Here is a 15,283-nt window from a genome sequence, read left to right as displayed (position 1 = left end):
TGCTCTAGAATTGCAAGGGTCGTGGGCTCGAATTTTTCACAGGATTCGGGGAAAGTACTGAGTATACAGTGCTATTAACACACATCGGTGTATGGGTAAAAACCCAAATTAATATTCTTTATCCCCGATGCAAATTTAACATCTCTTATATCGTTGCGGTACCCGCTGCCAAAACATAGGATTCGAACTGCCTCTGGCTACCAGGCAACCTCGGTAATCTAGATGGTAAGACACTGCTCTAGAATTGCAAGGGTCGTGGGTTCGAATCCCACCTGAGTAACATGCCTGTGATATTTTTTCACAGGACTCAGGGAAAGTACTGAGTATACAGTACTAACACACATCGGTGTATGGGTAAAAACCAAAACTAATATTCTTTATCCCGGATGCAAATTTAACATCTCTTATCTTTACATCTGTTTTAGCAATATGCCATCCCCCTGTCCCCCCCACCCCCAAATGCCACATGACTGTCAACCTGGTAAATAAAGGAATCTCTCTGTTCCCCACGCTCTCGGTGTCAAAGAAAAGGACATTGAGACCTACCTTGAGACTTTCAATTTAAAATCCCATTGTTTTTGTCAAAAAAATACGTATCTTTTATCAAAACTTAAGATATGATTCGAGAAAGTTATTTAAAGGGAAGGTTTTTGTTTTGTTCTTGTTGGTTTTGAGAACACCTTTGCTTGAACCCAGCATCGTCTCCAGGTTTTCTGGAAAACATCCGGGTACTGCTACATATATACCTTCAAATTGTAACGTCTAAGCCCGTATCTTTGCCAACCAAGGCTGGAAAACTATTGGAAGTCATACAAAAATGAAAAGCAAGAAAGGATTAAGTCTTGCCTCTGCCGCATATTGTGTAATTTTAAATAAAGACAAAATAATGAAGCTCGCACATGTGTTGTACACGTGAGAGTTAAAAGAGAGTAACATCACAAAAAATAGACATCCTTGTATTTTGCCTGGTTATTTTATATAGGGTTGTGAATGTTGTGTATGCAATTCTGGTGACACCAGCAAGATTTATTTTGTTTTGGTAATTAGTTGACACCCTTAAAAATATATTTAGGCCTTTAATATAGAGACCGCCAATATTGGTCTAGACAGCATAGTTTGTGGAGCGCCGGTTTGTAAATCTGGAGGTTTTTGGTTCAAATCCTGCTCCAGTCAATTTGTCTTTGTTTAGCTAACCCAGTCAGTTTCCCTGTGGTTTATTTAACCCTTGGTATTAATTTATGGAACATACTTGATGAACATAACAAAAAACCACTGGCTGTTATATTGGTGCTGTTTATAGGACATCGTAACAAGCGATACAACTTCACACTAACATTTATTATGAAATAAATGATGGTTGAGAAAATAGCTTAAAATGATTCACACAAATTTGCTTTGAATATGTGGTTTTTCAGTTTATTTCGTGAATTAACATGCTCCACCTTGACTCCACAATAGTATTGTCTCATTACAACGCAGTGTGAGTGATATGATTTGATCAGACATCGTTGCCAATTAATGAAATTAATGACTTCATATTATATTTAATTATCAATGTATTTCCGCCCACTTCTTTTGTAAATTAGCTTTCATTAATCGTGGTAAACTCATGCTACAAATGGAGTTTTTAATTGGGTAGAAAATACGTATCTCTAGCACTGATCACGCAGGAAAAGGAAAACATAAAAATCTAACGATTGTATGATTTATATAGTACCCCAATCGCAAAAAAACCTTCAAACAAGATAAGAAAATGAAGAGAAATGTCAATAAATTTATCTCTTCATCTCTGCATATACAATTCAATTGTGTAAAACGGAACAAAAACAAAACCAAATACAAAATTTAAAGAAATAATCACCCGGTTGTGTCTAGACACAGATACACACTTTGGGGTGAATTTTTAGGTAGGAACTGTACTTTTGTGGTGTTTTGAGTAACAGGAAAGGTTAAAGGAAAGGGTTCACAAACAACAACTGGTGAAAGCCCATAATGTTGTTAACTGGCTGTAACAGTTGTTTGTCCACACAATGTTTCCAATGGTTCTCAAATGCGCGCACGTTAATGCGTCTTCACTAGACGGTATCGTGTCTGTATATAAAGCAATTGTTATTTTGTTGCCCTGTTGTTGTGTAATTATAACAACTGAATACCGATGTACTGTATAAAATGTAGACATATTACAATAGGCAATTTACATCAACAAACACACCCTTATATGGGTGTTTGACGAACGGTTACAAACAGTTTCACCACTAGAATATGCTCAAAATTAAACATTCTTAACAATGGGCCTTTCTTCAAAATAAATAAATAAACAATAATTGAGAATAATAGTCGCTAAGCACTCAGTATGAAAAGACATAATTTGACAGCACAACCTGTCTGAGATGCCGCTTAGCAACAGGCCCCCGAAGAAAACAAAAAACCACAAAAAGTCATATGGACTTATAATAATATTACGGTTTGCCGAGTTTTGCTGCCGCATAATTTTCCCCTCATAATTTTCAGGAGAAAATTTCCTCTTGAACGATCTGCAATTATTATAACAATGGCGCGGCAAGTACCGTGCAATATTGATGACTCCATGGTAAGTAATAGAAGCGTTACCAAGGCTGCACCACCTGTAACCTTGGCATCGATTGCTAACCACTCCCAGCATCCATCAGGGAAAATTCTAATGAATAAAAAAACAAGAGGACTGGTTGGTTGGTTGGCATGGAGACAAAAAACGCAGACAAATTCTGGTTGCACAACAACAGTCTACCACTACTTATTTACTGTGTACTCACAGATGAGAGCACAGTTCACTGGTAGACATTTATTGGTGTTGGTGTGTAAACATGGAGCGCTCTACTCGTAAAAAGTTACTAGATTCCAAGAAGGCACAGCTTGCTGAAACCATCGATGCAGATGCAATCGCTAAGGAATTGGTCTTAAAAGATGTAATAAACGAAGGCATAAGAGATCTGATTCTCAAGTTGAAAACCAATAAAGAGAAGACGAATAAACTAGTGGACGCGCTCAAGATCACAAAGGTGAAGAAGTTTGAGCTGTTCTGTAATGTGCTTAGTGAACAGGGCCACGAGAAACTTGCCCAAGAGCTCATGCCGAAAGAAAAAGACCGAGATAACGAAGGGAGACGGAAGAACAGAACTCCATCTGCCGGTGGTAAGTACAAACATGATTACATAATAATTATATAATGACCATTGGCAGAGATTAATTTGGGGTTGAACCTAAACAAATTGACTGGAGCGGGACTTGAACCCACGAACTCCGGATTACAGTATCTCTACGACTGAGCTATCCAGCTTTATTGTTGGTGGTCTCCCTATTTTGTCAATACCTTTGTTTAGGGGTGCCCGTCAGAAGCCATAACCGTTAGTCACACCCAAATTTACGATATAACCCGTGGGAAGCAGCAGCCAGGGGATGCGAACCCATTGCATTTATCAAAAATAATCGAAATGAGAAGGGGTTCGCCCCAGCGTTTAGTGGTTTGATAGGCTGTATATTGTAAAAGGAGTAGGTCTTTTTTGAAACGAGGTCTCACATACCTTGCAGGAAAATACTGAATGTTAAAGCGCCTTTGGCGTCACTGAGTGACAGATATAAGCGCCAAATAAGAAGCCATGGCACTATTATTATATGAGGTGTTTCATAACAGACAAACATGACTGCGTAAGAAGCTAGCAATAGCGTCCAAGGAGGGGGACCCTGCAAAGTGCATCCCCAAGTTGCTCTGAAAATAAATTTTATATTATTTTAGTTCATCTAGGCCTAGAATGGGGAAACATTGTGGTTTCCATTTCACAATGTAGAATTTGGGTCATTTAAGGCCAATGGGGAGTTGAATGAGATCTTAATGTAAGCTTTTGGTCATTTGTTTTATAATCTGCATGATGGCTGATCAATTCCTGCCAGTGTTCGTTTTGCTAAACACATAGTTATGAAATTAAATGAAATACAAAATTATCAACAATAAATCAACATGGATCATTACACTACAGTATTAATTCATGTCAATGTATGCTTATCAATCTGTGTCTCATAATGCTATAATGACGTTTTATTCAAGGTAGTTTGACGTGATGTGTTTACACACCACGCTGTTAATGCATTTCACATTAATTGTCATATAATGTCAGATGTTGAGTTAAATTGCACAATTTTTTTCGCAATTCTTTTTCTATCCCTGAATACAATATTTCTTTTCAGGATTTGGTAGAACTGAAAAACAGCTTCCCCGTTGACTACCGTATAACTCTTACTTTGTGTATAGGCCCTATGTGTATTCTTTATCCCCGATCAAATTTAACATCTAATTATACGTCATTATCATGAATATTCATGATCAAACACCCATGTCCTGACCAATGCGCAAAGTCACGACAACTTTATGGATTATAATATTGCGCTTGTGTGTGCGTAGCTATGTGCTCATTTGTAGCATTGTTCGCGATAGGTCAATGTGAAGCGCAATATAAAAACTCACTGAATTGTAAGGTCAAACCATACACTTCCTCTAGAAACTGTTTCAATCTGAAAGTTCTTACCAGTATCAACCCTCTAGAGGAATATTTCCATCTTAAAGTTCATAATTATTCTAAAGTTCATACTAGTGCCAAATCCTCTCGAGAATAATTACCCTCAAAGCTCCCTGATTCTAAAGTTCATGCCATGGGTACCAATCCTCCAGAGAAATATTTCCATCTGAAAGCTCCCTGATTCTAAAGTTCATACCATGGGTACCAATCCTCCAGATAAATATTTCCATCTGAAAACTCACTGATTCTAAAGTTCATACCATGGGTACCAATCCTCCACAGAAATATTTCAATCTAAAAGTTCAGTGATTTCTAAAGTTGATACCAGTACCAATCCTCCAGAGAAATATTTCCATCTGAAAGCTGACTGATTCTAAAGTTCATACCAGTACCAATCCTCCAGATAAATATTTCCATCTGAAAGCTCACTGATTCTAAAGTTCATACCAGTACCAATCCTCCACAGAAATATTTCCATCTGAAAGCTCACTGATTCTAAAGTTCATACCAGTACCAATCCTCCACAGAAATATTTCAATCTAAAAGTTCAGTGATTTCTAAAGTTCATACCAGTACCAATCCTCCAGAGAAATATTTCAATCTAAAAGTTCAGTGATTTCTAAAGTTCATACCAGTACCAATCCGCCAGAGAAATATTTCCATCTGAAAGCTCACTGATTCTAAAGTTCATACCAGTACCAATCCTCCAGAGAAATATTTCCATCTGAAAGCTCACTGATTCTAAAGTTCAAACCAGAACCAATCCGCCAGAGAAATATTTCCATCTGAAAGCGTACTGATTCTAAAGTTCATACCAGTACCAATCCTCCACAGAGAAATATTTCCATCTGAAAGCTCACTGATTCTAAAGTTCATACCATGGGTACCAATCCTCCAGAGAAATATTTCAATCTAAAAGTTCAGTGATTTCTAAAGCTCATTCTAGTACCAATCCTCCAGAGAAATAATTCCATCTGAAAGCTCACTGATTCTAAAGTTCATACCAGTACCAATCCTCCAGATAAATATTTCCATCTGAAAGCTCACTGATTCTAAAGTTCATACCAGTACCAATCCTCCAGAGAAATATTGCCATCTGAAAGCTCACTGATTCTAAAGTTCATACCAGTACCAATCCTCCAGAGAAATAATTCCATCTGAAAACTCACTGATTCTAAAGTTCATACCAGTACCAATCCTCCAGAGAAATATTTCCATCTGAAAGCTCACTGATTCTAAAGTTCATACCAGTACCAATCCTCCAGAGAAATAATTCCATCTGAAAGCTCACTGATTCTAAAGTTCATACCAGTACCAATCCTCCAGAGAAATATTTCCATCTGAAAGCTCACTGATTCTAAAGTTCATACCAGTACCAATCCGCCAGACAAATATTTCCATCTGAAAGCGTACTGATTCTAAAGTTCATACCAGTACCAATCCTCCACAGAGAAATATTTCCATCTGAAAGCTCACTGATTCTAAAGTTCATACCACACTTAAGTTCATTTTGTTTACTTAAATCAGTATTCTGATATCATTTCTCCTGATTGTTGTTGGATGGTGTTCCTTATTGAATGGTGAGACAATTCCACCCCCCCAAAAAAAAAAAAAAAAAAAAATAAATAAATAATAATAAATAAATAAATAACTAAATATATAAATACAAAAATAAAAAATAAAATAAGAAAAAAAGTAATAAAATCTATCATTGAATAATAAATAATGTTCTAAAAGACAAATACAAATCGATTATGTGTAAATAGTAATGGAATATTATAAACTTCCCCCCCCCCACGTTTAAAATTGATTCCAATATCTTTTCATTTTGAAAGCATTTTGAGAAACATTTCACTTCGAAATGCGGTTCTGTAAAAATATAACAGCTTTAATTCACCCGAATTTGTATCTGAGAAGCGTTACCACAGTTACGCTTCTCAAGTTGTAAATTCCTTAAGGGGATTATTCTTCATGCGTGGACGTTCCTGCGTGGACATGTCGGCGAAATCTAAAAAACGTGGCTACCCTTTAAAAATGAAATTTTGACATGTTAGTTGTTTGTATACATCTACATTTATTTTGGAATAAAACAATTGAACGGTTCACAAACCAAAGATAGGCCTGCACTTTAAGGCATTGGACACTATTGGTAATTACTCAAAATAATTATTAGCATAAAAACCTACTTGGTTATGTGCAATGGAGCTGTTGATGGTATAAAACATTGTGAGAAACTGCTCCATATAATGAAGTAACGTAGTTTTTGAGAAAGAGGCAGTTTATTACTCAAATAATAAATGACCGGCCTGAAGCCTTTTATTAGCCAGCTAAAGCACACAAATTCGTCTAACAAGGATGTTTTTCTTTTAATATTCTCTTGTAATTGAGTCTAAGTGTCACAGCTTTCTTAATGCATAATGTTTGGATACACCAAGTGAGAATACTGGTCTTTGACAATCACCAAACGTGTACAGTGCTTTTAAACCGTTTTAACACTATATAATTTCTCCATGAAGAATATTTAATGACATTATTCGACGGGGAGAAATAAAATAAACTGTGGTGGTACCTAAATTATCGTCCGTGACGACGGATAAACGACTCATGGTTGATACGTGCGTTGCTAATAGCGACGTCGTATACTTCAATGCATGACGCAGCAAAAATATAAATTTGTTACTTAAATGTAACAAAATGGATATAGGCCTAACTACTTTCATGCAAAGTGTTATAAATACAGCAGGACTCAAGTAAAATCATTCACTGAAAGTTGTTTATTCATAGCCCATGACTTCTTCATCATACGGAAAGGCTATCAATGGCACTCCATATAGCACGAAATAGTATAAGCAAAAACTGTTTGTGCGTGGCTTGCTACTCTGGGCATACACAATGGTCGTCGTGTTTGATTTGTTCTTGTTTATTTGTTCTTGTTTATTTGTTAAACCTTTCACTTTCGTGCGTCCTATAGGACTTGAGTGAACCCATACTCTTAGCGATAGTATAATATAATTAGTTATTTACGTGCATTGGTAGTACGCACGGGACCTACGGTTTCAGTTCCCATCCGAAGGACGAAGTTGTTGAGTATATTATTTTGTCTAATCCTGTGAGATTCTTTGAGCGCCTTACATTCTTCCTTTTTTTTTTACAGACGCAAAACTTAACTCATCCGTTTCAGGCAGTTACGTCGACGTCTTCAAAACATGTCGTAGTTGTTTCATCAGTGACGTATCAGCCGATCCAGAGAGTTTAATTCGAAAGCTGGAGGCGGGAAATGGAGTAACCCTGACGAGCGCCACCAAGCGGCAGCTAGAGCTCGAATCTCACGCAGAGGCAAAGGCTGAGATATTGTTCGACGCCATATTGCCTCAAGTCAATGAATACGGGCCGTTTTTCGACCTTGTGCAGCTCTTACGAGACCCATTTCAACATCTCTCCAACAGTTTATGGGAACAGCTGAAGAACATCGTAGTGCCCCCAAAGAGTACGTTTACAATGACTCTGTCTATTCTTCACAATGATTTGCAATTTAAAATATGAATAATCCTGCTGACACCCTGTTTTGGAGTTACCCTACTTCTTTTGGGTTATTTGAAGCATTTTTTCTAAACTTATTGTATTCCCTTTAAATTTGTTCAACATTTTTGGCTAGAAACCGCTCTATGTATTTTTAAATTGAGAAGAATTTTATCAATTTTTTGGGGCACTCGTCAAAAACATTTGTTTTTAAATTGAAAGGAAAAAAAACACAGTTAAAGTGGTGAGTGATCGGCTAGATCAAGATGTAATGCCTACAAAAATAACAATTTTAAGTTTCAGTCTAGATGTGCTCCTCTCCACCTGGGTCTAAAAACTAAAATAATTTAAATGTTCTGCAAAAATGAGATAAATCTCTTTTGATTGAAAATTTCCAAGGAGGGTAAAGCTTTATTGAAAACCACCGGGATCAAAATGACTGGATTACTTTTCTAACTCATTGGTATTTTCAGTTTGTGTATCACATGAAGACCAACTTGCTGATTGTCGATTTATTATCTTTCTTATAGGTGGTAAGCGCAAAAAGCACAGCGCAGGAAGTTTCCACTCATCTGTCCCATCATCATCAGGTAGCTGTAGAGGGTCTCCCAGCAACACCCGAAATGGTGCCTCCAATGACGTCATGAAGTCACTGACAAACCTGCAGTCAGACCTCACAGAGTCACAGAGTGACAGTCTGAAGCAGTCCTTACAGCTAGAGAAGTGCATCCAGACAACAGCTGAAGCTAACTCGGCCATCAAGAAGCTCAAGGAGCAACTAGCACTCGCTGAGGATGACAGGGATGTTGCCACCTCCCAAGCAGATATGGCGAGGCAGCAGGCCACTGAAGCACGACAGCAGCTTGAAGTTGGCCTGACTGAGGCGGAAGGAGAGAGGAAGAGACTGGATGACCAGCATCGCAAGTGGGAAGGCCAAATGAGGAGGCGAATGGCAATGCTGGAGCAGAAGGAGACTTATCTTGCATCCAAGGAAGTTGAGATAAAGCGACGGGAGGAGGAAGGAAGGCAACGCATCCAGCTTACCAGACGCCAACAAGAATCTCTTGAGATGAAAGGACGGGATATGGCCTACCGGGGTGATCGCCAAGAACGTCGTAGCGCCGAGCATTACGTCAGAGAGGATAGGATCAAAGAACGGGAAAGCAACATCGAGAACAAGGAGTCGCAGCTGGCCGAGAAAGAAGATGAGGTCACGAAGAAAGAAGGTGCCCTGAAAAAGAAGGAGATCGATTTACGTCGTAAAGAAATAGAGACAGTACGCCTCGAAGAGCAGATAAAGACGATGCAGGTAGCGCAGCGAAAGGTGGCAGCTCAACTTAAACAGAGAGAGCAAAATGTGGCCCGGGCAGAAGAAGATTTAACGATCATTGGCGAGGGTCTGGAGCAGCGTGAGAAGAAACTCAAGGAGAAAGACGCTAAACTTAAACAGAAGGATTTGCAGATACAAGAGGCATCGAAGGAGTTGGAAGAACAACAGAACCAAGTTGATAAGAAGGAAAGAGACGTCCAGGAAATGGCACAGGAGCAGCGGGAGTGGGAAATCGCCTTGGAAACCAAGGCAGAGGAGATGGGAGATGCTTCAACAGAATACGAGAAGAGAGAGGAAATACTGCGTCAGAAAGAAGATGATCTCATGTTCAAGAAGAAAGAGATGGACAGTCTGCAGGATGTCTTGGATTGTCGCCTACAGGCCCAGGAGAGAATGGAGCGTGCCCTGAGGATGATTGAGGTTGAGCAGATACGCCGTGATAAAGAGCTCCTTAACAGGGAGGCTGAGCATTTCCACAGTCTCCCAAACCGAGATAAGATGACTGAGATGGAAGACCGCTTGGAGGAGCTTGAGAAGAAGGATGGAGAGCTACAGAAACGTGAGGAGCTCCTCAGCTGGATTGAGGTAGAGCAACAGCGTCGAGAGGTAGAGCTACAAAAGGAAGAGCTGAGGACGGAGAAGGCACTTAGACAGAAACAGGAACTTGGGGAGCATCCAGATGAGGCTGATTTTGACATGGATGATGACCAGAGGACCGAATTGGAGTCTGTTCCACTTAGCGAGAACCAGGATAATGAACAAACAGCACACGGCTTTGAGATCGCTCTGAAGGGTGCCCGATATCCTAGACAATCCAGGAAAGATTTCTTTGATGTAAAAGCAGCCGGACTTCAGACTGTTGGAGATTTCAAGAATGTCTTGGAAGCAGAAGAAGGGATACCGGCCAGTTGGCAGAAGCTGTACATGAACGGTCAGCTCTTGGAAGATAACTCGCCAATACCCAGCACGGACAATGGCGGTCCGAAACCCAAGTTTGAAATGCGATTGGCAACACCTGCTATGAACCAACGGAACCTTTTCAAACTAAAGGTGAGTTCTGCTGAATAATTGCACCCTAAGTTTTTATTCTTATGTTTAAGGCACTCCCCTGTCTTTAAACTTCGGACATAATCTTAGGTCAGGTCCTAACATTCCAACTGACTCTTCAATCCCTGCAATTGTATTATTTTGTTTTGTTGTTAATTGCATTATTCTTGCAAAGTTATTATTGTTATTATCCCCTTTGCTGCCGCTCCCAAGGTTTAAAACTTTGGTGTTGTCCATGGCTACATGGTAGTTACATGTTTTATGGCTTCCTGGAATAAGATATTTACAAAATATGGAGACCGCCAACATAAAACTAACCAGTTCAGTTGGTAGAGAGCTCATTGATCTTGAGGTCGCAGGTCAATCTCGCTCAATTCAAATTGTCTTTGTTCAACCCAAAATTATTGTTATCTACCTAACTAATTTAATACCCATTTATGTCTTGGCAGGTGAAAAGTTGTCATGGTCCCACCCACACCATAGACTTCTCTTCTGAAGATACCGTTGCGTTGGCCAAGTGTCGGATTTACAAGTATACTGGCATACCCCCTCACCAGCAGCAGCTTTCGTACAAAGAAGTACTGCTGGAGAACCACGCCTCTCTCCAGCTGTACTCAATCAGGAAGAATGCGACCCTTGACCTCAGGTTGAGGTTTCCTGTGGTTGCTAAGCTGTCTGAAACTGAGGAGCTTGTCATAACCGCAGATGAGATCAACACCACTGCAAACATCAAAGCCACCATCTTCGAGAGGACCAAAATACCACTGGATCACATAAAGGTAAACAAGAAAAACAACAACATCAACAACAACAGCAACAACAACAGCAACAAAAAGAACAACAACAAAAACATAAAGAACAACAACGACGACACTTTTTGCAGCAGTCAAGTAATTCTTTCTATATTTTGTTTTGTTGTTCTTGATTTAGATTTCTTACAAAAACAAACAACTGGAAGACTACCGAACTTTGTCCCACTACAACATCGATGAGGGTGCCATTCTTCAAGTTACCTGCCCCGTGGTAGTCCAGCTTCTCCCCGCTGGTACCGACATCAATGTGGACGTGGAACCCGGAATGACCGTGACCCACCTAAAGCCTCTCCTTGCCCGCAAGAAGAACCTCCCGATCGAAAAGATGTACCTAGTCTGCGGTGACCAAGTCCTTGCAGACGATCAAGATGTGATTGAGCTACTGAGAGCTAATAAGGATATAACCATGCACGTTGGTAACGTGCTCGTTATGTCCTCTTCTGGCCAATTGACGCAGGAATCCGCTGAAAATAAGGCAGATAATTCACATCTTGACCAGGCCCTTGACCTTAGTGTGTCCTCTTTGAATCTCAAGCAACCTCAGTCCACTCGTTAGGGTTTCTTGTCCTTACTCTATGTTATAACAAGGCGATGCACGCGATGGCAATTTACAGGCAGTTTCCATGAAAATGACAAAAAATCACATGCTTATTTCCACATTGTCTTAGGGAAAGTAAGATACTATTAGAAAAAAATTAATACCCTAACCTGCGGCGCAGTTGGTTGCCTCCAAGTTTACTGTTATAATTGCCTTGCTCTACATGAGCCGAGAAACCAACACATATGCCTTCTAGCTAAGCCTTAATGAATCCCCACAAGCTATGAGTCCCTTCGCCCATAGAGGGACATAACTGCAACACAATTTTTTATTTAATGAGGTCATCTGTCCACTACACTGCATGTAGAATTAACCGGTGTTTGGTTCTAGGTTAGCATACACTGTAAAAATATATTAGTCAAAACAACGCTAATTGGTCATAAGGGGCATGGTTTTGATGCAAGTTAGTCAAAATCATGTCTCATACGACTACTTAGCGTTGTTTTGACTGATATATTTTTTAGAGTGTATATATCTCGTTTTTTTTCAAACATCGGGTGTCTATTCTTCATCGATTTTCATCACATAAGGCTCATCTTTGCGGTAAACGTGACTTTGAAATCAAAATCAGCAGCTGATACAAGTAACTTTAGGACGGGCAAAGTCTTTTAAAAGATGAAACCATGATGGTAAAAACACTTTCTATTTCTTTAGATAATTTTAAAAGTACCAATTTTTACGCTTCATTTGAGCTTTAATTTTTCTTTCATCAATTCTTTATGCCCTCGACCTTCGAGCACTCGACCTTTTTCCGATCCATGCACCCTGATCTCCCTTTCTTTGTCTAAGCCATTGCGAGCACATCGGCAAAACCGCCAAATTTGAAATATTACATGTTAAGAAAAGCAGATGAGTTGTTTGGCCATAAATACGGAACGAAAGTGTTTTACAAGGAGGCCAAGATATGACACATTATTTTCATATCAATGCACATCATGCATTCAGAATTTTAAATGATTAGTAACAAATAAAATTCGAGTTGGGATGTTTTTCCTTGGAAGAGCCCGAGTGCCTGAGTGTGACGCAAATTTTTTCAAGCTGCAATTACTTCGCTTTCAAAATAGTAAATTTTTCCTTCCTTCGTTTTTTTTTTTACATGTTTTGTTTAAACATTTATCTCAGGAGAGATGATTATGCCATGGCTGAAGATTTGGTAAGGTAGTACGAACAAAAGGCTGACGAACGTTTATTTTTTCATCGTAAAATGTGTGTAAAATTAAAAAAGAAATATATATATATTTAATCTTATAATATTATAATAGTATGTGAATCAAGTATAGTCGTATAAAATATATAATATAATGGGGAACAAAGTGAAAGCGAGAATATAATAATAATGATAATTTATTTCAGACAACGCTGTTTGCATCCATCGTAGGTTCCCCCAAAGAAAAAAAAACAACTTAAAGTAAACAAGTTTCATTGTTATTAATAATTTCACCAAACATTGACATTCTGATCACAATTTGCTTTCATCGCGTGATAAAGGTAGGGTCATAACGCTTGTGTTACAGCGTAGTTTTACAAAGACAGGTAAATAACATTTGACAGTTTTAGCTGAAAAACTGCAACAAAAAAACAAAAAACAGTCGCAATATTTTCACAAGCGTGTCAAATCAATCCATAATTAGCAAGGTGACAGCGGGTACCAACCGCATCATTGATGGCTGCAGCATTCTCGAACGGACACCAGCCAGCCCTCAGACATCTCAGAAACGATTTATGCATGAATCGCATTTAGAGTTTTAGACATTAATCTATGACCCTAACTTTTAAAGGCAGGGTTTGAAAATTGTCAACCACTCTGGTGGCAAGTAATTTTCAGATGCCTGGGAAAGGCTTCAAGCCTAAAGCCATTCTCAGATTTAAAGGGTGCCGTTTCTAACAATATTAGGAGCGCTCCAGTAGTGCTCTTGCCAAGTAGTTTTTTATGCACACTAACTATCAGTGTAATTGCCAAAGGGATACCCTGCCTTTTTAGAACAGAAAGTTGTCCAAGACACTTGTCTTTGAATTCGTGTAGTATTAAGTATTTGAAGAATTTTTAAGGGCACATTTGTTCAGTGCTCTTGATATCTAGTTCTGTTTTAGTCAACAGATTCGAACATTTGCCCAACGGTATGAATATTTCACCGAACCCACCTGATTTTTACTATAATTTTAGTAGGGAGAATGAAATATTTAAACAAGTGGTAACGAGGTTGAACCCCATAAGGCCGTTTCCAAATTGGCGTCTACAGCTACGGCTACGGCTGTTGATAAGGGTGTTGCTAAGGACGTCATATACCTCAATTTGGGAATAATTTTACCATTAAAACCTCCAAAAGCCCGCGAGGCTAACTTTGAGTTACGGTTTGTTTATTTCGCATTCCCCCTTACCGAGCACCTTAAGAAATTATGGCACTTTCTCAACTACTTCTTGAGTCTTGATTTTAAAACATATTATTGTATGCACATCTTTAATATAAGTTTATTAGAACCTACACAAATTAAGTTGAGTTCCGTAACTATTGTTATAATTGTACGAATCAAGCAATAAAATAAATAGGTATTTTAAACTCATTTTTAACACTTGAAATCTAGCACCGATTAAATATATTAGTAACGAAGTTTTAGTTTTGTACATGTGGTGGGAAAACCACAGAGAACTATTTCTTAGGGAAACCCACGCAGTTAAGACAGGGACTGAAAACCCAACCCGCATAGTGCCCCAGCGGGATTCGAACCGGGGTCGTAGACGTGGCAGGTGATAAAAGAAACTACTATACGATACGAAAACCATAAACCTCCGCAATGGTTCGTCAGTTAGGTTCACTCAATGGTTCAATCGTGTTTCATGATTGTTTTAGGGAACCCAGGAGTGAACTCTTCCATGGCCCGATTTCACATAGGGCCTGATTTCTGGGTCAGGCTAACACGACCGGTTAAAATGTTAACTCCCTGCGACAGTTGGACCCATTTAGGGGTCACTTTGACACATTGTTTAGTCATACTGACCAAGAAATTGGTCAGGGCCCATCATGACCGGGAATCCGGGAAAATGTATAATGTTCCCGTGTGCATTTTTGTCTTTTTCTGAAGGCATAGAATTTCAATCTTCAAAATGTTTCCTGATATTTGTTTTTAAGGATGCCCCTTTTTGATACGATCTAGAAAACAAAATTCCCAATTGAAAAGCACCACGACAGTGAAGATTTAGATGCAAAGAATAAAATGATTCCCGTATAGACTATTTTCCTCTTGTACGTAAGTTATATTCACAATGAAGACAACATGGAGTGAGGGTGGGGGTGGGGCGGGGTTACACCATATCCGGCCCATTGCGAGCACCAAATTAAACCGGAAATTGTCATGCGCGTGGCCCCGTAATTTCCACGTATTTATTTCAAACCCTCGCAGGAATACCAGTGAAGATAAACCAGATAAT

At 39.0% G+C, this 15,283-nt stretch overlaps 1 protein-coding gene across 1 annotated transcript; it reads left to right on the top strand.

Moving 5' to 3' along the window:
- The first annotated feature begins 2,825 nt into the window (after window positions 1-2,825).
- LOC117297546 lies at window positions 2,826-14,651 on the top strand. The gene is made up of 5 exons (XM_033780641.1): window positions 2,826-3,171; window positions 7,705-8,037; window positions 8,600-10,449; window positions 10,896-11,225; window positions 11,377-14,651. The coding sequence occupies exons 1-5, from the start codon at window positions 2,844-2,846 to the stop codon at window positions 11,812-11,814; spliced, it is 3,279 nt and encodes a 1,092-aa protein (XP_033636532.1). The 5' UTR covers window positions 2,826-2,843; the 3' UTR covers window positions 11,815-14,651.
- The last annotated feature ends 632 nt before the right edge of the window (window positions 14,652-15,283 follow it).

The sequence above is a fragment of the Asterias rubens genome, chromosome 12 (genome assembly GCF_902459465.1).
Source record: "Asterias rubens chromosome 12, eAstRub1.3, whole genome shotgun sequence".
Classification (NCBI taxonomy): Eukaryota; Metazoa; Echinodermata; class Asteroidea; order Forcipulatida; family Asteriidae; genus Asterias; species Asterias rubens.
Note: the sequence above shows the minus strand (reverse complement) of the source record. Positions and strands in the feature narration are given on the sequence as shown.